Source organism: Coffea arabica, chromosome 6c, assembly GCF_036785885.1.
Source record: "Coffea arabica cultivar ET-39 chromosome 6c, Coffea Arabica ET-39 HiFi, whole genome shotgun sequence".
Taxonomy (NCBI): domain Eukaryota; kingdom Viridiplantae; phylum Streptophyta; class Magnoliopsida; order Gentianales; family Rubiaceae; genus Coffea; species Coffea arabica.
Window position 1 is genome coordinate 14596958 of NC_092320.1, and position 24725 is coordinate 14621682.

At 35.8% G+C, this 24725-nt stretch overlaps 2 protein-coding genes across 5 annotated transcripts; both read right to left on the minus strand.

The window, feature by feature from the left end:
* Positions 1-6406: 6406 nt before the first annotated feature.
* Positions 6407-13657, minus strand: LOC113691916 (uncharacterized). 4 transcript variants are annotated; one of them, XR_003448820.2, is made up of 6 exons: positions 13023-13647; positions 12212-12248; positions 11887-12123; positions 11708-11755; positions 6775-7110; positions 6407-6693 (listed from the first exon to the last, which is right to left on the minus strand). XR_003448820.2 is itself a non-coding variant. In XM_072053057.1 (5 exons), exons 1-5 carry the CDS (start codon positions 13319-13321, stop codon positions 6853-6855), a joined length of 723 nt encoding a protein of 240 aa, XP_071909158.1. In that variant the 5' UTR covers positions 13322-13657; the 3' UTR covers positions 6407-6852. The 4 variants fall into 4 exon arrangements, 3 of the variants coding, with proteins under 3 accessions (XP_071909158.1, XP_071909157.1, XP_027066044.1); XM_072053057.1 differs by having other exon boundaries at positions 6407-7110; positions 11887-12048; positions 12217-12248; positions 13099-13657; XM_072053056.1 differs by having other exon boundaries at positions 6407-7110; positions 11887-12051; positions 12217-12248; positions 13099-13657.
* A 3949-nt stretch (positions 13658-17606) lies between these two features.
* Positions 17607-24284, minus strand: LOC113693986 (uncharacterized). Its single transcript, XM_027212805.2, has 9 exons — positions 24082-24284; positions 23951-24001; positions 22959-22980; positions 22691-22805; positions 21317-21349; positions 19931-20056; positions 18564-18670; positions 18416-18487; positions 17607-18229 (listed from the first exon to the last, which is right to left on the minus strand). The coding sequence occupies exons 1-9, from the start codon at positions 24220-24222 to the stop codon at positions 17823-17825; spliced, it is 1074 nt and encodes a 357-aa protein (XP_027068606.2). The 5' UTR covers positions 24223-24284; the 3' UTR covers positions 17607-17822.
* Positions 24285-24725: the final 441 nt, after the last annotated feature.

The window sequence follows — 24725 nt, forward strand, 5'->3', positions numbered from 1 at the left end:
GCAAGTCCCCATCCTGCAAAGGAAATTTGATATTGCCACGTTTCAGTGAGTCATAGGCTGAACTGAACCGGTAACGGGTCCCACTTCGAGATTCTTAGGGAAAAAACGCAGCCTTTTGTTCGATAAAGACACATTAGTCGCAGGTAGTCAGATGACGTGGGTCCCATCTTGGGAATCAGGACAAAATGACATTGGCCAGTGTGGGGCCACGTGGGATCCACATTGTGGTGGGGAACTCTCTCAAAATCGAACTGCAATGAGGGTATTGTGGGGCGTGTACATCTTGCACCGTGTGCATCCTCGTAGAGGATCAATCATAACTCCAACACAAGTTGATTATGTAAATAAGGATGGCTCACTTCCTCGCAATAAAAAAATTAAGACCTCTGTCCATAAGTAGGCAATTTGTAACAAGTATGGTTTCGAGGGTACGTTCTGATTCGTGGTGGTGATCGGAGTTGAGCTTATCTAAACTTTTAAAATTTAATAAATTATAATATTTTTTAATTGAAATTATAGGAAACAACAATGGAAGATAATTAATGCTTTGGATTTTAAAATTGCTTCTTTCTTATTTGGTGCAAGTCCTGAAAATTTTTTGTAAGAGACTTAAAAGACAAAAATAAAAAAACACCAAAGCTAATGAAAAGAAAGATTACTCTAATGTGTAAGTAGTCCAACCTAATTAATATTGGCGATTCTTTGGGGTAAAAAAAACATATACAGTGGGCGAACAACTTAATTTTGAAATCGCACAATAAAATACAAAAAAGAATTCAGATCTTAAGTTAAAGTAATAGATTAAGCTGCTATCAAAGTGGTATTGCTCAAAATCATTTTGAGTTCCTATCTTATATTTTGCCTTTATCTGTGTTTTCAATCTTTTATTAGGTCAAGAAGTTTTCCTTGGAGTATTAAAGATGACTCATGATTTTTAGTGTTCATACTCACTTATCTATCCAAGTTGTTTTGGAAAAAAAAAAAAAAAAAATCTTTTTCATTGAGCACAACACCGTCGCAACCATTTCTATTTTTTCTTTCCTTGTTTTCTCTTCCTTTTTTGTAAACCAAAAAAAAAAAAAAAATGATATAATCCCTTAGCATGTATTTACTTGACATTTACGTAACTTCTTTTTTTGGTTAAGTAGCACTTTTGAAGTATAATATGTAGATTACACAAATGACTTCAAAAGTCAAAATGCGGATACAATTATATTTCACCTTCCTTCCTTCTCAACAAAAAAAAAGAAAAAAAAGAAAAATGATAAATGCATCCGTTCAGATGAAGCAGGCAAGATTCTTCTAGCAGTTGGCTATTTATTGTCGTATTCCCCAATCTGTGAAAGAATAAAGTTCACACTTCCCAGAACAAATTTCCTCAGCTGGTAAAAGCCAATAATGAGAACTGGAGGAGTAGAAAAGAAAAGGGCAGCAGTCTTATGCTTTTTGGGATAGAGGTAAAAGTTAAAAGTAAATATAACGAATAAAATGTAGAAAAAATTCTTTTTTTTTTTTTTGGGAGGGTAGAAACGTGATGCAGTTAATTCTAATGGAGTCCCACTCGATCGATCATCTTAGTGAAGCTAATAACTGAATTGGATAACTTTGGAGCTAATCCATAGTGGAAGAACAATCATCATGCTTTCAAAAGTGACATCATGTCAACCCCCCCCCCCCCCCCCTTTTTATTCCAAGCGAGAAAAAGAAAACCTTAATTGGTTCATCCTTGCATGATTAGAATAATGATCAAAGCTTGTTTTATGTGGAGAATTATTTAATCCATTAGCAATAGATCCCCCAATTCAATGAATTATCGATCCGAAACTTTAATGCTTCAACTAATCAAACATACTATTAATTATAGGGGCAAAGCGATCCAATCAACTTCTGTGCATGTATTGTATTGTTCATCCCTCGAAAGCTAAAAGTGTGCTTCTTTTCAATCCACTATGACTTTGGTAGAATTAAAGATCACCACATACCATCTCTGATCTCTTCCCCTTTAGCATGCAGATATTCTTCAAGGATTCATCAATCACCATTTGCCCCACAAATTATCGCTTATTCTTCTTCCGCAGAACCCAAAATCTGCTGCCCCGGCCATTTGAGTTTTAAGCACAACCATTAGTCAAAGACTATATATCTTAAGTAAGGTTAAATTCCCACTATAGAGGAAGGGAGCCGCATGATCCCATTATCTTTGTTTGGAAACTGTGAAAACAAGCCAGGGTATAACGTACACTGCAAGGTCCTATCCTACTGCTTGTCTACAAAATATGCTCAATGCCAAACGGACCTGCAGTATGTGCGTCAAGAAGCTACGCATAATGATGCAATGAAAGCTACTTGTTGGACAGTACTACGTGGGGATCATGAATTAAGCAAAACCTAATTAATTAATCTTAAGGGACCTAATTAATAACCTTTTTTTTAATCTTGTTTAATTGACAGCAAAGGGTCAATTTGCATCCCACTCAGCTTGATGGGAGAAGTTTTACAACATTGTTTTCTCCGTTGGCGTTTACTAATCAGCATTATTCTGTTACCCATCCATCCATCCATCTTTATAACAAGATCTAAATCTCTTTAGTCGGCTAAAGTTGTACATCGTCAATGACAAATTTGGGTGGCTGATCTGGATAGCATAAAAAAGAGTGCCTGAGGTTCATACAAGACTAATTGTTTAACACCAACATGTGTTTTCTTACTTTTATGTGTATGTCTAGATTGATTTCACTAACCACTTACAAGTTTTTTTTTTTTTTTTTAATTTCAATTCTTTATACACGTACTTTCAATCCAAAGTTTTCTTTGGACCAACGAGTCCTTATGTTTATTATATGTCTTATACTCCTAACATACATTCAATGAATGATTATGTAACATTGATTTTATCATACAGTCGACAAGGGCTGAGTTGGATAGTAAGGTGGGAGAAATTATAAACAGAAAGTTCTTGATTTAAAACTTTTCACTTATATATAGAAAATGTTACAGTTGTGTAACGAATTCTATGCTCATCCTGTGTGTAAGATAAATCGATCTTCCTAAAATAGCATACAATAATTTGATTGCACAAATGGCTGCTCCAAATTGAGTAGCTATACATCAATTGATTACAAATTTCTAGTGCGTGATATACGAAGGCAACCAATTTATATTCAACTGCCACTTATATTAGAAGTTTCTTATAATATCCACTGTCCCAAGAAGCCTTACTGGCTCTCTGAAAACAAGCTGGCGATTTAATTGACACTCTTCACATGACCAGGATGCAACATTCTGACTTGTATTTAGTTCAGAGCATGAATCTCATTCAAGATCTTAAAGATCAGATTATATTCTCTGCCAATGCAATACCCTGGTCCTCTTCTTCTTTGCTCTCCTTTTCTGTTGTTTCTTTAGTTATTAAACTTGCTCCTTCTCTTTTGGTTTTTGTGGTGGGGGCGGAGTAAATGATGCTTCATGTTGATTTTGTCTTTTAGAACCTTAATTTTATGAGACTAGTGAAAGGAGGGTATAGCGCTAAGTATATTAAGCACGGCTACCATAAACCCTCCAGCCATAAATATATATGTACGTACGTATGTATGTATGTATGTGCCAATTTGGAATCCATTACTCGTTTTGTTGTCTACTTCAGACCCTGCAGAAATAGTACCTGTTCCTGAAGTTACCACATGATTTTATTGTCTAGTATCGTTGTCTCTTTCAAGATACTAACCATTTTAGGATAATGTTAAAAATGACACCAAAAAAAAAAAAAAAAAAAAAGAAGAAGAAGAAGAAAAAAATGGAAAGACAAAGAAAACGAAAAGACTTGGTTATTTAGGTCTGATGAACACAAGTGGATTGAGCGACTTGGTGTGGTTTTCATCAGTTTCAGTTAGCGTACTTGTGCTGTTTACTAACCAAGCAGAACTCTAATACAGTTCGTCTTTCAAGTAACTTGAAGGTTTTGCTTGTTTAGAAGAAAATGGATCTTGAGCTTGAGTTCCTCATAACTTCTTTCATGTTTCAACCCTATTTAGAGGATATTTTTCACCCATTCTGGTGGATATGTCTCATTTAGTGGTTTGAGGGGAAACCATATTGAGTATTATACCACTAACCTTATGAGTTGACGTGGGAAATTGCTCTTTAATATGTCATCCTGTGGCACTTAGCAAAATTTGGATTCTAGATAAATTCTCTGTGCCAGCAATTGACAAGTCACATTTTCGCACATAGGATACATCAAAATTTTGAAAAATGAAAAAGGGAAAGATGGTGTAATGATAAGTTATGGGATATTTTGACTTAACCTAATGTCCATATCCACCTTTGACATGTTCGTTTGAAAATGAAATGTTAACAGAGACAGGGATTTTGTTGGATAAAAGCCAAGAGGAAATGTGACAAATTAACACCCTAAACTTTAGTTGCAGTAGATTCAGACAAACTCAAGCACAAGCTTTCAAGCAGCAGAGGACAAAAAGAGGCATCATGGCTTTCACGTCATCAGGTCTACTACAATTCTCCTCCCATACTAGCATTGCGCGAGATTCCTTCTAGCATGCAGTAGAATTCTTGGAATCTTCTACCTGTTCAGTCAAGGTATATATATATATATGTATGTATATGTTTCTTGGTTTTTTATTAAGTTCAAGGTCTTGGTTAGGTGGCAACTTGTAGTTTCTACATGAAATAGGGGGAAGGATTCAATGATGCTGAATACAAGGTTTTATCCCATGTTAAATTACAAGGAAGAGGATACAAGACATCCAAGGTTGAAGAATCCAAAGATTATACCTCATTGGAAGTAACGGGTGTAATCTAGTCACTGGCTTTTAGTTCTTTCCAATGGAGCTGACCATGTCAAACTCATTAAATAGAAGAAGAAATTTTGCATTGGAGAAGACCAAATATTTAACTTTTTATGCTAATCCCACCTTCTCATCCGGGAAACTGCAATCTCATCTCTAGGGATCATTGGACGAATCAAATGAAGGAATAGTTGGTTCTCAGTGCAGTGAACCCTCTCATACTACAGGCTCTTTCCCATTAATCATGACAGAAGAAGCTGTGACTAACATTATTGTATTTTTCAAATTTTTTTTTCTTTAGCAGTGATTGTTAGTTGGATAAACACACTGTTATGAAAAGGGATTATGTACATTTCGAACTTCGAAATCAGAAAGCACAATTTTCTTTGATATCCTACAAGTGTCTTAAATTAGTCAACTTTTAACTTATAGCTTCTATTTTAATGCAAATGTTAACATGTGATTGTGGACTTCAAGAGCCTTTCCCTGCTTTGGGAGACTAATCCCGTAAATCTGGAGATTAAGCTTTACAAGAAACAGCCAAAACAAAAAAGTGGAGGAAGTATTTGACTGGTTAGGCAATCCAGTCTTGTGACTTGAAAATGAGACGAAGTATTGACAATCTAAAGCATATTAACCTCCTTATATCTGATAATGGCTTTCCTTCCATTAATTTTTTTAAAAAAATTTTACTGCTGCCCGAATCTATAGTTGATCCTAGAACTACATAGATGATTTTAGTATCACTATATTACTTTAATTCCTGAGGACATTATTATTATTATTATTATGACAGGCGAGGGATAGGATTTAATAAGTAGAAAACGGGAAAGAAATTGAACCCAAAACCTTTAAATCATGAGGCCTCGAACTTGACAATAAAAGGCTTAAATATATTCTTTGGATTGACGAAACTGACTCTGGAGTCTGTTGTATTTGTTCCATCCGGAGTCATCAATCGGAAAAGGGGGCAGTCAAACTAAGCTAAATGACACTTTACCCAGAATTTACATAAAAATCTCTAATTAAGCATAGGAAATTAATTAATGATACACAAAGAGACGTCATCTAAATCTTAAGCACATGCAGTTGCATATTCTAAGTCATGGCATAACAGGGTCCTATTTAATAACCTGTAGAATAAAAAAGAGGATAAATCCCTTAGAATCCGGAAAACTGAATTTTTTAGTTGTGTAGGTTGGCTTTCTCCCTCAACTTGATTGAGTTTTTGTCATAGTTAACTATGATCAAACCTTGTATGTATACTGGATTAGAATTACAACTAAACATGAAAGCTTTGCACTTTTAGCCCTGTACGATAATCAAAGATGGTTTAAGATTTTATGGACAAAGAAATAAAGGAGGATCAGAAGAGAAATGCAGACATATGTATAATGGGTATCTCCCCAAGCTGTGCTCTAGTGTTCTATTTTTCCTGGTAAGAGGGTCAAGAAAGGAGAATGGTTGCAGTCTTGATGAGAAAATAATCTTAATTAGGCATGTTTACTCGTGAGTTTGCATCTCATTTGTTATGCTTTCTATATTTCTGCAACCAGAAAGCAGAAGGAATATTGCATGATCATATGTGTTGAGGAATCAAATGGGAAGGGATATGGTACTCTGAATCTAGCACATCAAGAAAAGAAGAAAAATACAGAATCAACAAACTAAACAGATACAAAAAAATGAGCGATATTTGCATTCCCTTTTCTATTAGCAAGAGCAGTCTTTGTCTAGCCTAGACATTCCTCGTGTACATGAGATCAGAACAACTCAAACTTTGTCAATTGGAAACATTGCCACATCAAATAAAGGTCACCTGCAGCTCTCTCCTCCATAACAATCTTTTAAGCGAGCAAGATCCGGATGCAACAGTCTGGACGCTCAGCTGCCCAACACGGATCACAACACACTGCTTAATATTGCTGAATAAACTGCTACTCGACTAAACAGAAGCAAGTAATCCCACCTTTTTTCCCATGGTGGCTCATGAGGCAACAAAGAGCTATGTCTGAGCAGTACTTTTCACATGTTGAAATTGCTTCATTTATTTTCTAGCAAGTCTCAAGCATTTATATTTTCCTTCAGTTATACTTGAAGTTGGAGCCAGGTTAGCCTTGCTTCGTTTTGAAAATGAGTGTTTTTCCATCGCTTTCATGAACTTGCGCAGGTGCTTAATGTATTCAGGGAAAGTCTCAAGGTTACAATGACCTCCTCCTTGGACCCATAATGGATCATATTTTTCTCTGGATAGTTCCCACAATCTCTTGCCATGGGACCAGTCAACAATGTCATCGCTTGTGCCCTGAAAATATTTGACCAACAAACACAAAGAAGGTAGTCAAAGAAGCAGAACTGTAAATCGAAATCATGGAAAACACTCGTACCAAAGAAGCTAAATCTGATTAAGAAATAGGAGTTTGCTATCATATTGATATATAAAATAATTCTAGTGCTAGTAAAATGGTTAGAGGAAGTAATGTAATCCAAGACGCTTGATAGCAACAAGATCAAAGATCAACATTTGAGAAATTGCAGCAATATTCCACTTAGTAATAGGTATCTCGTTGAAAATCAGCAGAACAACAGTCTAATCAAAGAATGTAAAACGCATCACTGTCCATATAAAAGTTTTACTTTCTTTTTGAGAGTTTCTGCACAACGCTTAACTTGTATAGCAAGCCATTGTTTAAGAAGGATACCTACACTAGGTTTAAGAAGGATACCTACTGATTGAGATCACTTGCTTATCAAAGAAATATAAGAACAGAGAAATTTCGCAAACCAAACAATCCAGAAAATATAATGACAAGCTTAACTTTTTCCTTGTCCAGAAATAATGTGCTAATATATCTGGATATCAGTCATCTTTCGAAACAAATGATATGAAAAAAACTGGAATGATACTTGCAGCCAAATTTAACTCTCATTTTTGCCTATTCAGCTAAGAATGACCATATGTGCATGCCAGGTAAATGGCAGTTAGTGGTGCCAATGACTGACAATTTACACAAATTCAGAAGAATAAATAGAGAAGCTACCCGGCTTATTTGAAGAAGGCACAGGATGTCCTTAATAGAGAAGAAATAGCATTTACTAGTGAAGAAGCAAGGGATATAAATTCTACTAGCTAATAAAGAAAGTCAGTGGTAGGTAGGCAATTTAAGAAAAAAGACCTCTTAAGTTTACATCAAATTGCAAAATAAACTGTGACAAAGCTTAGAAAGATGGATTCATGATGTTGAAATCCTTAAGGAGTTGGTAACGGCATTAATTTCCTTCTAAGACACTGACAAAGGAAAAAAAAAAAGCAAAAAGGATAAATCTTTGTTCTGGAGTTCTGATGAATAAACTTTCAGAATCACAACGTGCCTTTTGCGTCATTCTCTATTGGGATAAAAAAACAGCCTTTTCATCCCAGAATATTTCCTTGGAGAACTGTTGAATGACCCATGTCAAACATGAAATAAGGATTTAATCAGAAGCTAGATATGGCAACTGGTTAGCGATTCTGCAGTCAAGGAAACATGATGGCATTGTGACAATCTGATCCTTTTGGTCAAAGTTCTTGATTGGAAATGTTAAACAAACTAATCATGGCCTAAGAAAGGCCTTCCATCCCATGCATTGTATTCCTTTGCTGACATCTGGCTTTGGGTTAAAGTAGTGACTCTCTTTATTAGTCATGCAGCTCTTTCTAGAATTAGGTTCTGGGATACTCAAATATTTCGTTTTTTATTTGGAACTTAAGAAAATGTTGTTAATATTAATGTACTTCAGAAACACAGAAGTCGACTTCCTATCTCTAAATATTTTTCTCCTTCCCTTTACTTCTCTTATTTTCCCAAAAACAAAGAACACATACTGCATGTTGCCTCTCTTTACACAACAATTTCCCTATGTCTACAAAGGAAGTCTGGGATTTTTACAGCTCCATCCTTCAACCCCTCATGCCTGCAATGAATTTTCCGGCTATTCAACATGATTAAGAGAATTAGGAAGGTGACCATTGATGGGAAATCTAATGCCCATAATGGTGCAAGTCGGTGAAAGCGGATTAAGAAGATGGAGATCAGTCTGCATAGAAAATATCTATTCAAATTTTCTGTGGCAGGTATGTGTAAAATGGAAGGCTGCTGGAATTTGGACATGCAAAGACTCGGCAAAGACTCTGTCAAAGACTCTGGCAAAGACTCTGGAATTTGGACATGCAAAGACTCTATCAAAGCCGGAGGTGCCTACAAGTTATGCTGCTAGTGCTCTGACTGTCAGGACTCAGGAGCATCATCCCAAGGTTGAGTAGACTGAGAGTTAGATGAATTTTTGTGAAGGCAAGAACAAACATATGTTTGGGTTCCTGATAGCTGATGTCAGACTCTAAGTAGTTTACTTCTATACTTTCGGAAACCTATTATGGCTAATGACATTTTTAAATAAAATGTAAATGTTTGTTTGAGTAAATATCCCAAGAGGTTCTGTTAACTTCATAGCACTGATTTTTCTTACCAGACTAGAAGACTTTGCTCTCCATATGCTTTCTTTTGCTGCAAGCATACCTTGAAATGCTCTTTCACAATGTCGTACTATTGGCATTACATGTTAAAAGGAACAAAGAGATCCTTGCTCTTTGTTTCCAGTTTTTACCTGCTTTAAAAACAGTTGTTCCCTGTCCTCTTTTTTCAAATAGTTTCCTTTCCCAGATTACACAAGTACTTTAAACTCACAGTAAATGATAAGTAGGTATTGAGGTGCCTTGAATTAGTTTTCTGAAAACTAAAGGCAATCCAGCTTAACAAAACGCCTATGTATAATTCACATCAGTATTCTCCTAAAAGAAGGGAACTATATTTCCCAATTTGTAGGCAATGGAATACCAGAAAACTCTACCAAGGCTTTTTTCCTGTTTTCAGGATGCTTACTTTGAGGGATGGACTCAAACCCAAATTAATTTGTGTTCTTTCACTCAAACCCAAATTACCCAGAACTATGAGCAAAAGCTGAACACCCTAATCTAAAGGAGACCAGGATTTCAAATACAAGGAAAAAAAGTAAACCATCTCATTCACCAGGAAAACCATTTTGATTGAAGCACCAGGGGACATATAGAGGGAACTATTATAGAGTATCATAAAGGATAGAAAGAAAAAAATTCTGCAAGATATGCACCTTAGGCTCATATAGCATCTCTCTACCTGTGAAATCTAAGATCATCTTAGCCACAGCCAGCTGTTAACTTTAGTTGCCTGAGCTCCAGTATTTAGGGATGAGATGCAATCTCACTCGACATTCTTAGGACCAACTATTGCAGCTTGGATATAATCTAACCGCACGGTCTGTACAAGAAAGGAAGATGTAGCCTATGTTTACTGCTCTTTATCCAAAATTTGGGAATCTGTAATCAATTACTCTTCTTCAATTTCAACAGGAAGAGAAGATAGATTTTTAAATCTACCCCTTCCTCGTTCAAAAGGAAGAAACAGAAATTGAAGTACAGAATGCTCCAAAGACCTCCCCCCCCCCTGCCGCACTTTTCGAACTCACAGAAACACAATACTGTAGTAAGCAACTCCATTGAACCTTTTCCTATACTGTGCTTTTGTATACGGTTTCCATAAGTAAACACGAAACAAAGTACATGAAAGAAAAGATTCAACCATTGACACAAAACATAAAGCTAGTTTCTAAATTCATTCTGTTAAAGGATTCTCTATGACAGTCTTGGCATAATTTCCAACTGTAATCTCAGGCAAACAAGCACGCAGTCAAAGAGATTTATGATCATTTCTCAAAAGTGCAAGTAGGAAGGAATAGTAATTGAAAAATGGTATGATGCTTTTTTCACGTAAGAAGCACATTAACAACATGCAAGCAAAGCCACGAGAGCAGAATGCAAGTGAAAGATTTAAATCATCCAACTCAAGCATTTCATTTATTGTTTTTGCATGTAGAATTCAATTAACACGATAAACCACTTTGAAGATTCTATCAACATGGATTCTCCATTTGTATGTACTGCAGCATATGAGTGGATATATCATTGTGTTGTAACAATGCAAAATACAATATTAAGCTAGAGAAAACATAAAAGCATTTATAAACTGAGAGCCTAACAAACAGCCTTTTCTTTTGTCAGGGCATCGATGTATTTGTGATCTAATAAAGATAATAATTTTAATAAGAAAAAGCAAGGTTAGCACTATTTGCAGTTACAATGTGCAAAATATTGGTATTCTTGCCCAATACATTAGCAATGCTTCAAAGATGTCTCAAGAAAGTAATATAAGTTTCATGTGATGTGATTATATCGAAACCAACCACAATCACAGGCAACTACTAATCAAATCACTAAATGCAAATGGTCTTCATCCAACATTATATCTATATAAGTTCCAAGAACAATTCTTGAGCTCCTTGACTTTGAATAAGTACAGAGTAAAACAGATAGAAATACCACTGGAGTGCAGTCTACCTCTGTTTCAGTTCTTCTAAGTAATTGCAATGCTTTGTATCTACCAGAAGATTATTGCATGCTAACTTTGCACAAGGCAGAGATGTTTATCAGCCAAACTAATTACGTACTATCTGTCACATATCCTAATTTAGTCCATGTTGTCAATGAGCTCTTTTCCTCTAAAAGATTATACAACGACGACAGCAATAGAATAGTTTGAGAATGCAAATCTTGATTGACATGACATACTATTTACTATAGAAACTCTGTTAGTTTGTTAAAAAAAAGGTAAGATTACATATGGTTTGGCAATTTGATTTCTGCACAACATTTGCTGAAGATTTTGCTACAACTTACCAGCAAGGGAGCAACAAACAATCCATAATAATTGATGCACTCAAATTATATCTAAGAGAAGGAATGAAGAGACAAAAGAGGAGGCACTTCTTACATGTATAACTAAGACTGGGCAGCTGACATTCCTTATCTTGTCTATATTCTGCGAGAAAACAAATGAAAAGCAAAAGAACAAAGGGTGAATACCATCAGCATCAAACTGACTAAAAGACAGAGTAATGTAAATTTGGGAAAAGTGGAGAAACATGATAACTGCAAGAGGAGAATACTTACTTTGAATATGTCAAACCAAAATGTCATCTTTACGTTGTACAATACTCGAATTCCTGAAAGGATAGCACTATGCAGAACAACCGCTCGCAACCTATGCTGACGAGAAGCCAAATGTAGTGTTGGACCACTCCCAACAGATTGGCCATATAAGATGATATCCTCCTGCTTTATTCCATATTCATTCTTCAAACAATCGAATACAGCCTCTATGTCATAGTATGTGTTGAACTCAGATGGCTGCCCAAGCAAAGGTCAACTATTAGGAATAAAATACATAGTTTCTGTACGGCAGGGATTCAATACAAACAGTCTCATGTTTTCTCACCTTACCAGAGGAAGCTCCATATCCTGAATAATCATAGCTGCCATAATAGAAAGAAATGAAAATTCAGTAACTTGAGGAAGAGGACTAGTATAAAACTTTCATCTTAGTAAAAGGAAATGATGCTAGATTGAAAATCTATAGGATAGCTTCCAAAAAAAAAAAAAAAAAAAAGATACAAGATATTCACAAAATTTAACTTAGCTATGTTTAACCGAGCATCAGACCAAAATAACTTTCAAAAAGCTTTTGGCAGTAAATGGAGGAAAACAAGTAGAATTTCAATTGCTAAAGCCAAAAAAAAAAAAAAATCCACAACCTCAATGAACTGCGGAAATAGACAAATAAAACTGTCATACTAAATGCAGAAACAGCAGTGCAAATAATGTCTTGAAACTAAATTCTTGCAAGTATATAAGCTAGGCTTGTCTGATGATTATAATCACCAACACAAATGTCACCTAATATATAAAACTCACAGGCCCACTAATTGAAAAAATTTTAACCCAAAATAGCAAAATATAGCAAACTACTTGTAGAAGTTCAGTTCAGCAGAAATCAAGGTAGAAAAATGAAATGTCCCAATGTAATTTCCCCAGTAAAATGAACACGTTCGAGAGGACCTGTGTACATGTATCAGGAAGAAAGTTTACACAACCAAGAAAATGCATCAAAATCAAAACTTTATAGCACCCAAAGCTGACATCAGAAAAGAAAGGAATCATACCCACAAAAACAATTACTCTAAACTAACTCATAGACAAGAAGGCATGTTGGATAAGGCAAATACAATGATCAAGAGGAAAAAACGGACCCCATGATATTAACACGAAGGTGAGCTCTGAGCTCAATGAAAAGCTCTTGCATTTGGCCCAAATCAGCAGCATTACCATGGGAATACAAAAGCGTAAACCTCCCAAAAGGATGTTTCCAGAAGGTAGCCACAATTTTATTACCAACTTTTGTTTCCAATACGTGAACATCTACATTCTTATCAGCTGTTAATCCGCTGCAAATATACTTGCCATCTTCATCTTTGTAAACATCATATGTTGGAGGGTCTGGAGGGAAAAATGCAAACTTTGCAGCCACGTTTGATGTTACATTGCCCATTAAAACCAACCCTTTAAAGAAAAATCACCTTCAAAAACAGCCAGTATTGCTTCAGGCCATGAAAATGAGTCAATAATGAAGACAATCCCTGACTTTTCTTGTTATTCTGCCTGGACAATTGTCATTCTCTTTTCTCTATTTTTTATTTGTTCCTTTTGTTCTTGGTGGTTTGTTGGTAGGAAAACGAAGAAAGATCCGATCTAAGCGGGATGAGCTAAAAAAAAAGGACCAAAGCCCCAGAAGAATTAAAGCAAGTATAAAATCAACTGTTGCATGTTGGTTGGGATGAACTGTCTACACCAACTGCTTTTTATTTTCTTTTGGCTGTTTTTGGGAAGAATGGGCAGCCATTATCAAGCAGAAAAAGTAGAAAAGTCAAGTTTGGCCTTAATTATTGTCGTAGTTGATTAGGAGTTAGGACCATACAGAAAAGGTGACAGTATATATTAACTTTTGGCACTGATTGGTAGCTACACTTGATTAATTGGGCTGTGGGAATGCCAAGCTTATCCACTAGTCTAGTAGTATGTGTTTGTCATAGACCAAAAATCTCCAAATCAATGATGATCTTATGGGAAAACTTTTCTCATGTTTGTTTTGATATGACATTATGCAGCAATCTTTGATATTTTAAAATTATAAGCAATTACCATATAGGAATTAACATGATAGAGTTTTTTTTTTATTTCGATTAATTATCCAATTTAGTACGTTTTTATATCATTTTGTGTTATCGTTTTCGTCGTACGTTATAGCTGAAATTCGTATCATTCTAGTTAATGCATCACATGTAACTTTTTTATTATATGTTTATATTTTTGGAAAATTTACCAACATAATTTAGGTAATAAAAGACCAATCTAACTTATCCAACTGGGATTGATTTTCATGCTTTTGTCAAAATTGAATAAAAAAAGATGCACATAAACACTTTCTCAAAAAAAAAAAAAAAATGAAGTCTTCTCAAAAAATAAATAACTTTGGTGATGGAAGCCATACCAACTTTGTTTGACAGTTTCTTTTATTCCTTATACCGTTCTATAAGTAATAAAATTATGCAAAATGGCAGATTAGTAACAATTTGTACAGCCAAGCATTTCAGGACCAAATTTTGAATACATGCTTATGCTAGCCAATTTTGAACAAGTTTCAACAAGAAACCATGGAAATTAGCTATCCTGTATGCCTAGTCGTGAACTTGAGAGTGTATCAAGAATGATGGCAGAATATAGGACAGAAGTCTCTCATCAAGGTTTCTCTTTTCCGTTGTTTTCAAATCTTGTACACTGGATTTTGGTGCATAGCCAGCCCCCTAAGATTTTGTAGACTCATGATTGCAGGCAACGGTTAAAGAATAATCATGCTAATGATCAAGTTTATTGACTATAAGAAGGGCTTGCTTACACAAGCCAGAGTTTCACGTGATTGTATTATGTGCATTTACAGGTTTAACAGACTATAAGAATTTTAAGTGAGATGGTATGAACAGTGATCAATTTACAGCAAAATTTTGCCATAAGAAGGGGTAGTTTTGACTCTTCCCATGAGTAGAAAGAATCAAAGGTCGGTGGTGCCCCCATAATGATGATAGCCTTAATCTAGAACACGGAGAAATCACAGATAACAAAACAAAGACATTGGAGATGAGATAAACTATTACTTCCAATTGCTAGTAAGATGGATCTAAGAAATCTGTGGGATGCCAAATGTGTAAATAAAGAAAGGCCAAAAAGGTGGTATTTAGGAGAATGGCGGACGGCCAAGATTCGGTCAAAGGCTGCTGTGGATCTAGACAGGAGAAAGAGGGAAAGAAGGAAGGAAAGTGGAGTGCAGATTTGGGGTGAAATAAATAAGTCTGTCTGTCAGGCAGACAATGTCAGAATCAGACATTCCCTCATTGTTTTTTTTTTTTTTTTTGCAGATTACAAAAGGTTGACGCTTCATCAGAATGCTCTTCTTTAAGATTCATCAAGACAGCATTTTGCGTTTTCATCATTTTAATGAACTAGCAGTCCAAAACCAACTACCTAAGTAGGAATTAACAGTTTACATTGTTTTAACCCACTTCTTTAGGAACATTTTTTTAACCAATATTTGGAGCTTAATCGCAAACTTTCGTGTGATATTGGAAGAAAAATAATAGATTAATTGCAAATATTAATTTTTGTAGAAACTAAAGAGTAAGATTGTAATCGAGTCGGGTCGAACTCGAGTATGATGATACTCGAGTTCGACTCAACGTGGAGAAAGGATGCTCGACCTCGAGCGAGTAGTATTATTGAAACTCGAGTTTTATTAGGGACAACAAAAGTAACCACGCAAGAAGGCATCCTCTGCGAATAATCTATGAACAAAAAGAATAGCATGGTGGCTATGACCAAGAGGTCATGGCAACAGACGTAGACAGCACAAGGCAGCCCATGTGATCAATGTGCATTAGTAGAAAAGAGATGTAAAACTAGGAAACAACTTTGCTTGGTTGACTATATATTATGAGGATATAGATACGAACAAGTGAAGCTTTTCTTAGGATCCAGAGTTAATCGAAATGATTTCTACAAAAAGGACATAAATCAAAGGTCATTCATGTTTTTTAGAATTGAAGAGAAGAAGGAAAAAGTCATACATACACAATGATACCATCGCATATTTTCGCGACGCTTTTTTGCTTTCGTATTGGAGAGATCACTCCTCTGATCCATACTTTGTATTTTCAAAAGTAATGAAACATGCAGGCAATTCAAGCAAAATTTGAGTCACTCAAAGAATGAATAACATTGAAAACCGGATCATGATTCATACTTGGCGATTTAACAAATATATTTTTTTTTATTCAAAGTTATCTAACACAGCATTTCATTTGGGGAGGATTGGATTAGATGGTAAGACGGGAAGAATAAAAAAAGAAAAAGAAAAAAAGAGCAGCGTTTCACAAGTTCCAATTCCTGGCTCCTGAATCTCCCAATAAGCCACGCAAATTTCTTGGTAATCCTCTAATTTTTAAGGTTGCAAAGCAAAATGCAAGAAAGTAAAGAAGCGAGTTAATGTTTTATGAGAAAGAAGTCATGACACATTGATGATAATGACTAGTATTTTTTTCCTTTGAGGAATTGATGATGACAAGTCAATTGCGTGCTCTTCAAAAGAATTGAAACATAGAGAAAGAGAAGCAAGGGAACCCAATCTTTGCTAACCAGCTCAGTTCTAGAGTTCGATCCAACCACGCCACCTCCCGGCTTTCCACAACCTTCAAAAAAAAAAAAAAAAAAAATCCCAAAAGAATCCAACATCTGTTTTAACTGGCTAGAATTTCTCGTGTACAAATGTTGCCAGCCCACTAAACCAAAACTTTCATTATATATGCCTTTTTAGTAAGGATTCACCAGCAACAAGTGATTTTAGAAGAAATACGATATGTAAACGATAGACAAATATGAAAATTCTAAAATTAAGAGTTGAGCCATCTTTTAAATTTTTTTTTTCTATGATCGTGTATTGCTTAGAGTAGGATTTGTGTTTGATAAACGTCCTAACATCACCGAGCAACAACGTAAGAGATCCTGCAACCAACGTTCTTTTCCATACTTCTTTCTTTTGTAAACTTTTTTAAGAGAGCCGGGTGCATAAACTTTCCACCCAAAGAAAAAGGCAAACCATTAGAAAGAAAGCTTCGATTTAAAGGTGGAGAATGGGTCAACAGAGCCATTGAATGCTTGGAAGTTGGTGCATTTGCAGAAGTTTGGTCCTAAAGAGAACTAAAGGCGAAAAAATGGAGCTCTTAAAAGGGGTTTCAACCGTCATTTGATTGAAAAGGAATTGGGTCAAAACCAACACGTTGTTAACTTCACTTCATTGCTGACTATCCACTTTAATTTTGCATACTTTTGAAGAAATCTAGGTGATGGATCATCGCTACCATATGAAGTACCCCTTTCCTTTTATTCATCAATAAATAAATTGCTCCATGCTCACTTGGCAAAAGGGTTCGAATCTCTTCCACCACGCTCCAGCCTGCCACTGGGTAATGTTTGCAGTTTGGAGGGGAAAAGACCATTAACTCTTGAGAGGTAGATTGTAGTACGTCCCAGAGAGCCAGATTGGGCATGGAATTTAGTACACTAAAACCCTGGCAATCACATGGAAGCCTGTTGGCACACGGATAATAACAAAGCTCATATCTAACATTAAAAACCACATTTAAGGAAAGAAAATACCCTACAAGTCTAAAATTGCATAAAAACTACTGATGCACCATGGTGGCCTCTTTCTAAAAACACACGTCACAGAAGGAGCAAAGGAGGCTGGTAGGCAACTTGATTCAAGTCAAATGTATGAACACAGTCACAGCTCATGTGAATCTGAAATTCAAGGAAAAGTACACAATTTTTAACCAAAGAAAGGGAATGTGAAATTACGGACCGACCATGGTTATGTCCTTTATGTACATGACCACAAGTTTGTCCTCACAGGAATGTGATATTTGTTGTCATGACAGACCGCATTACAATGCCCGCCTGTTACCTGCAGTTGTCCTACGGAACATTATGTGTTCTTCTTCTAAGGATATATTTTCTCCCACCACTGAAACCCAAGTTTCAGTAACTTTCTCCACTCGTCCGTGCAAGATCTCTGCCATAGTGAAGGCCCGCGCCGTGCCTCCTGATTCTGACGCTGTACCTGGTGTCCCATTAAACGTGGAGCTCCTCTTATGGCTATCCTGTTCATTTCCCAATCTTTTTACCCTAGGAACAATGGCCCCATTCAAATATACAGTGTTATCCTCTCCAAAAACAATCATTTTCCGAGGACCAGCTCCATGTGCCAGCTGTTTATGCATGTGACCAAATACCACCAAAGGGATAGATAATTTGGTGGTCTCTTTTAACTGGGATATTGCTTCTGCTAAATCTGTAGAATAGCATTTGTCATCTAGTTATCAAATGCCATTTTAGTGAGATGAAAAAGGATTACTCTTACTGCATAAACTTGTACATTCCTGTTGTAATCGTTGGAGCCACGAGCTACAGCATATTAGTAAGTACTCCAGTTCACAGGCTGGCTACATATCAAACAAGGAAACCTGACAAAAATTACCTGGATCACCATGGTCACCACCTCCAAAGAACCAATCTCTTCCACAGATATCATTCATGTTAGACCCAAGGCCTGCATGATGTTGACCACTGAAGTTTATCCTGCAGCTAGCACTTGAAAACATGGCCAAATAGCAAAAGTGATATACCAGTAGGTCCATTATGAGCCAGTAAGATGATTGAATGATCTTCAGGAGTCCCTAAAGCAGATTGATAGATCCTCTTGGCACTTTCACCCATGTTGTGAACCGCATATCTGAGCACAAAAATCGCAATGGGATATGAGGTGCAACCTAGACGGCAGTAGAAGGCATGGAAAAAGCATTTGTGGCAGCAGATCAAACTTGCATATAAAGAACATATTTACCTAGTTCTTGAATCAAAATTGAAGACGAATAGATGAATGTGAGATTACAATCACTAAAATCTCAACTTCTTTGTTCAAAACGATGAACAATCTCAAAGCTATGATATGATAAAACTTGTGAGGCCATAATACATACATAGAAGCATACAAAAGGCATAAAGAAATAAGAGTAATAAGATGCAGGGCACCAAATTCAAGCAAAGAAGAAGGGTTTCCATTAGCAATTGCTTGAAATTAATAGGTATTGTGGAAGGAGGTCTTATAAAGGAAGAACAGAAACTGGACAACAATATTTGGATTCTTCAGAAAGGGAACTTACTTTCTCAAATTGGGGTTCATAACAGAACAGGAGCACATGAGGAAAGATTGTTCTGTCATATTTCCCTTATTCTTCTTGAAAAGACATTCTCTATACATGATATATATCACATACATATGCCATAGGACTACTACAGGACAGCTCTCCAAATCTCCACTCAATTGTTTTTGGAGTTAGGGTGACTCAGACTGTGGTAAAAGGAGCTAAAGATTTTACTTAACTGCCAAGAAGTGTTGTGGTAGAAGGTCAACCCATTTTCCATTCCTCCCATGTCTCTATTAGAAGAACCATAAAAGCCCTTAACCCAATTCTTTATTGTTCGATTTGCGTATGCCGTTAATGGATTGCACCTAAGGTTCCATATGCAATTTCGATGCCAAGCCTCATGCATACTTTCCATATAAAGATCAACTTATATTTAATGCAGAAAAACACATAATTCCAGAAAACCCAAAAACTACAGCAACTACAAGTCTCAGAGGAATGAAGGTGGAACTGCAAAGGGGAGAAAAGGTGTTAATGCAGTAGTGCAAGGACTTTTCAACAGCAACCACAATGCTGAGCAACGGGAAAGATGAAGGATGCCCATTCAGTTTACTATAAGATAATCAGTGAACAAAATTTGGAGATTGTTGAGGAATTTTAGAGTCAACATCTGAATACCGTCAAATTTAAAAAAAAAAAGATTGGAAGAATGCAGTCTCATGTTCATTATTGCCCAGCCAATGAAGAAGTCTTTGCAATTCTCCTCCATCATGTAGATTTCATTCCAGAAACAGGAACAAACAAAAAATAGGACAGAACGAGTGAAGAACTTGACTAAATCATACCTAGCAACCAGTAGCTTTTTCCTGAAGAGAGAGCTACCACCACAAGAGAATGGTCGTCCACCGACAATACTCAGTTTCACTGATGGAAAATCAATGCGTCTGTAGCCAACATGCTCATCACCTAGACTAACCATTATAAATGGCAAAAGTTTGAAATTGCAGTCCATGTATAAATATTGAAAAACGAATAAATGTTCTATGTTGTTCTCTTTTAATGTTCAAGTTTGGTTCATTAGTTGACAATGCAGTAATGAAATTACAGATGTTAATGCAACAGCAGCTATAGCACCACAAAACAACAAGGCCCAACATTTTTTTTCCCCGGTTATGACGGAATTTAAGCCTTCCCTAGAACTCTATTCAAATTTCAAGCCCTTATACATACAGGCCAAAGGACTTCCATTCAGTCTTTTATAAGTGGTGTAGAGCAGGAATTTCAAAAGACCAACTTACACATGCTATGAAACAGGGCTCAACAAGCCAAAAAGCTCTTGCCATAGTGGGTTTCATGTGTACAAAGCTTTAACACTCCATAGAGATGTGATGAAAATCATCTACCAGTCCAAAGTGACTCAAGGTATCATACTACTCTTCATGGAAAAAACTTTTTGAACCCATTGACTATAGACAGTTATGAAGTCAATAACCCATAGTTCATTTTGATCATATATTGAATAGTTCCAATAGCAATCAAGCATTTTGATCATATAAAATTGTCCCAATTGCAAGCAAAGACAGTATCCGAGCATGGAAAGGAAAATAAAGAAACAAGTTGGAAGCAATACCCCATTTTAGAGATTACACAACCATATGATATCAGTAAGAAAGACTTTTGCTCATTATCTAATTAAGTGAATTCGACTTATGGACACAGAAAAGGCATCTTAGCAACTCAAACGAAGAAATATCAACTTTGTTTATAAAATTTGAGCATTACTTTCTGTTCTTTGCGCATTAACATGTTTTTTTTAAAAATAAAATTGGGTTTCATGTCTCTAATTCTAATGATCACTAAAGACGGATACGCCATAAGGTTCTCGAACCAATTTTGAGGGATTTCCACTTTGACCTGAACAGCAGCCTCCTCATATTTTTCTTCTAATGATCCAAGAGAATCAGAAGAACATAATGAAATGCTTTTACATCAAACCTCTAGCTTTAATTCATATCTAAGCTCATTAAATGACGACTGAACTAGTAAGACCACTAAGAAAAGAATACCAGCTCCTATCCTACTGATCTGAACTTAAAAAGCAGACACTGAATATGCTGAAGTATAAACTGGAAGCTCTTGTTACAGAATATATTGAGTGAGTGGTACCTGACTTTCATCTGCTTCAATTCTCAAACTTCCTAAAATTTAAATAGAGCAACTCAATAACTTACCATTCTAGTTGAAGTTGGACAGGATCCTTCTCCCTGAAAAGTAAATTGATGCAAAAATCAGAATGTAAAGGGAAAAAGTTTGAAGCCTATGAGATATTAATCACAAAATTTAATATTCAGCAGTCAAAAAACTATCCACGTGGTCTTGGGAAGCTAAATAGAAGCCGAAAAAAGTTTATAGATGTACATAATGTGATAAATTAAGAAGTAGGAGAAACATTAACATTCAACCCATGGCTTAATAACTTACAGGTAAAATTTTAGATCTCGACAGAAATAAAGCAAGAAACCATTCTTCCTAAAATAACTGAAATACTTATGTCAAAACTTGAAAACAAGGGCTATAAAATGTAACAAGACAACACATAAATCAAAGCCAAGTAAAAGAGCATTCTCAGCCTCATTGGATGGAACAAGTTAGATGTAAATCCATTGGTGTCGATGTTGCCTCTAACTTGTTCTGAAGTCTTATTAATGCTTTCTAAAGGAGATAACTGGGATGCAGACCTAATGGAACGTTAAGGGAGGGAATTAAAAGTAGTTCCATATGCTTGTAATCTCATTACTGGTTACTATCAAAGGTTTTTCTCACAGCATTCTACCTAATTTTTCTCCCTATTATCCAGAGTTATCATGCAACTCTAACTTGGTTACCTAATTACAGCAAACTTGGTTTGCAAACCAAGACTCCGTTTTCTCCCGCAAAAACCTGAACACGATTCTGGAACACGACTGAATGAAGACATCATTTTAGTTCAATTCAAATCTCCTACGGGTTTAACAGTCATCTTTGGAAGCTAGAAAAAGTATTAAAAAAGCATGTAATCCAACTGATAATTTTGTCCAGTTGGCAGAAACTTGGAATTAAAACAATCCACAGAAAGTACATTGGATTTGTGACAGATCCATTGTTTTGTTCATGAAAGACCAAAAGCTACATTTGAGCAATTACAGCCTGAAGGAGCCTTGCCCTAAACCAGCAATTTCTAACAATGCAGAATTTATGTCCTTGTATGATATCACATCTAGGAAAAGAATTACTCAAAACAAGAAAATAAAGAAATGTGTCAGAAGATTTAGCAAGAAATCTAATTGGAAGACAACAAAAAATTGAAAAAACATAAACTACAACACTTACAATGCCACTATAGTACTACAGTGAGGTTGGATATCTGAAACAAAGAGAATATTGTTTGTATATCTTAACAAATTCTACTATGTATAATGAAACATCAAACAGAAATCTGGACAAAGATAAGTAAAGGATTGGGCCAATCAGGAACCCAACCTAACATATCCAGACAAGCAATAGTACAGCAACAATTTTGCCAAACTTCTGGGCATATAGTTAGACATAGGTACAAAGTATCCTACCTTGCAGAAAACTTTTGGGTACCCCATGCGTCGTGATTCCCCAAAATAACTGCTTTCGCAATGTCAACCTCTGCAATACTTCTTACAAGATCAACATTCTCATTGCCAAAATCACCTGGAGTAAAGCAGCAGAATATGCGTTGTGTGACGCTTGTAAAATTTCAGGGTTTGGGTTACAGCTGGAAATAAAATAAGCTGCTGGAGAAATGGAATAGCTGTTTTTATCTGTGGATATCCCAAATAGTGAGTTCAAAGCAAGAGATCGTGCCTGTGAAAAGCACCAAATCCGGCTGCATTTCAGAAAAAGGGCATCAGATTAGAGAAGAATTCCAAGGAATAGAAAGGATATTATGCTCAACGTACAGCTGAATTTGATATAAAACTTTCAAGTGAGCTTTATTCTTTATCTAACTTGTGCTAAAACCAAAAAAGAAAAAATTGATTCATCATCTACGTGTTATTCCTCCCTTAGCTCCGTGCTAACTTTTTTTTCCTTCTGACTGTGTGATAACTTATCACCCTGACAAATCAATTCTCCTATTCATGTAAGCGCACAATAAACAGTTCCACTAAACCTTTGTCATGGAATCAAACATTCGCTAAAATTATTTCACCTTTTGAGTATTAGGTTCTGGCCATCAAACAGTTTCAGTTGTAAAAAATGTCTCTTTCCTTGAAAATAATTAGCAAATCCTTTCATCTTTAATTATCTTTCCATTCAACTCACTTAAGTTAAATGCCTCAAAAAGAGTCCATACAAATAGCTAATCCATTCAATCAAGTGTCCACTGGTTTGACGTACTATTTACTTCACATGATATAACTTCAAAAAGCATAAACCAAACACTAATGCAAACATTTGCTATCAGCCACTTCATCCTGTGTTAGAGTAACTCGACTCTTAGTTCCAGCAACCACGGTTCAATTCCAGGCCTCACCGTATCAAAAAAAAAAAAACCCCTTATGCAAGCATTTTCCTCCAAAAACATCTTTATCCAATGAAATAAAACTAAAACTTAGAAGTTAAAAAAATTTTGGATTAATCATTTTTTCTATATTGACTGTATAAACATATTGCTAACGAGCACATAACCTTTATTCAAGATTGAAATTCTCTTTTTATCAATGCATCATGCATCTACACCTGTTAGTCAAAATTAGACTGTTCACTGCTGCGGCGAATATTAAAATAAAGAAATTAGGAGGTCCACAGGCAAAATTGAGTAATAATTACAGCTTTGCAAGGTTAACAAGAAAGACCTCGAGGAATTGAAGTGCTTTTGTATCTTCTTCCAGACTCCAATCATCATGCTTCAAAATTTCAATAAAATGGAATTAAAACCATAGAAAATGACATCGTGAATTGCGGGGCTGAGAGATAGAAAGCTCACGACGTCGCCGACGATGGCGATTCGAGCAGAGGACGGCGTGGCCATGGTGGAGGACCAGCTGCCCGGCTTTGACGCCGCTGAAGGAGTGGGAATGCCAAGACGCAGAGCCGGCGCGTGTAGCCACGTAGTGCAGCTGAGCATAAAAGTGTCTCTTTCGATAGAGCTTCAACTGTTTCGAGTTCCAAGTCACGTTTTTGCCTCCAAATATTTATTAGTATTTTGTTCTTTTTACTTTCTATCCCAAAAAAAAAGGGACCATTGAAAAAAATTGTAAAGCGGGGCAGTATGGTTGGATCGGGTATTGTACTTCAGTCACGTTTGGATTACTATTTATTGAAGTTTTTTTTGTAAAAAAATATGCCGTAGCGATTTGATTTAATATATGTGAAATAAAAAATTTTAAAAAAACGTAAAAATTTATTGAAAAAAAATGACATTCCAAACATTGCTCCAGTTGTATTTTTTTTTTTTGACCAACTCGTAGCAGTTGTATCTATGCAGTAAATTAGTGTGTACTCGTAAATTTTATGAATATAGCAAACTTACATCATATTATGTATAACTATCGAAAGATTGTACGAAAATTCCAACCATACCTGCTCTTGATCCATTAAAGATATACGTTAGATGTTAATTTTTTTTTT

What these genes read in the sequence shown, in the direction of transcription:
- LOC113691916 (XM_027210243.2), bottom strand. Translation starts at nt 13,321, where the DNA reads ATGGGCAATGTAACATCAAACGTGGCTGCAAAGTTTGCATTTTTCCCT. An exon ending in CTTCGTGTTAATATCATGGG is followed by an intron (nt 12,249 to 13,022) that starts GTCCGTTTTTTC and finishes CTATTATGGCAG; the next exon opens with CTATGATTATTCAGGATATG. An exon ending in GCCCAGTCTTAGTTATACAT is followed by an intron (nt 7,111 to 11,707) that starts GTAAGAAGTGCC and finishes AAATATTTTCAG; the next exon opens with GGCACAAGCGATGACATTGT.
- LOC113693986 (XM_027212805.2), bottom strand. Translation starts at nt 24,222, where the DNA reads ATGCTCAGCTGCACTACGTGGCTACACGCGCCGGCTCTGCGTCTTGGC. An exon ending in GGATTTGGTGCTTTTCACAG is followed by an intron (nt 22,806 to 22,958) that starts GCACGATCTCTT and finishes GCTTTACTCCAG; the next exon opens with GTGATTTTGGCAATGAGAAT. An exon ending in TGGTGACCATGGTGATCCAG is followed by an intron (nt 18,230 to 18,415) that starts GTAATTTTTGTC and finishes GCTATTCTACAG; the next exon opens with ATTTAGCAGAAGCAATATCC.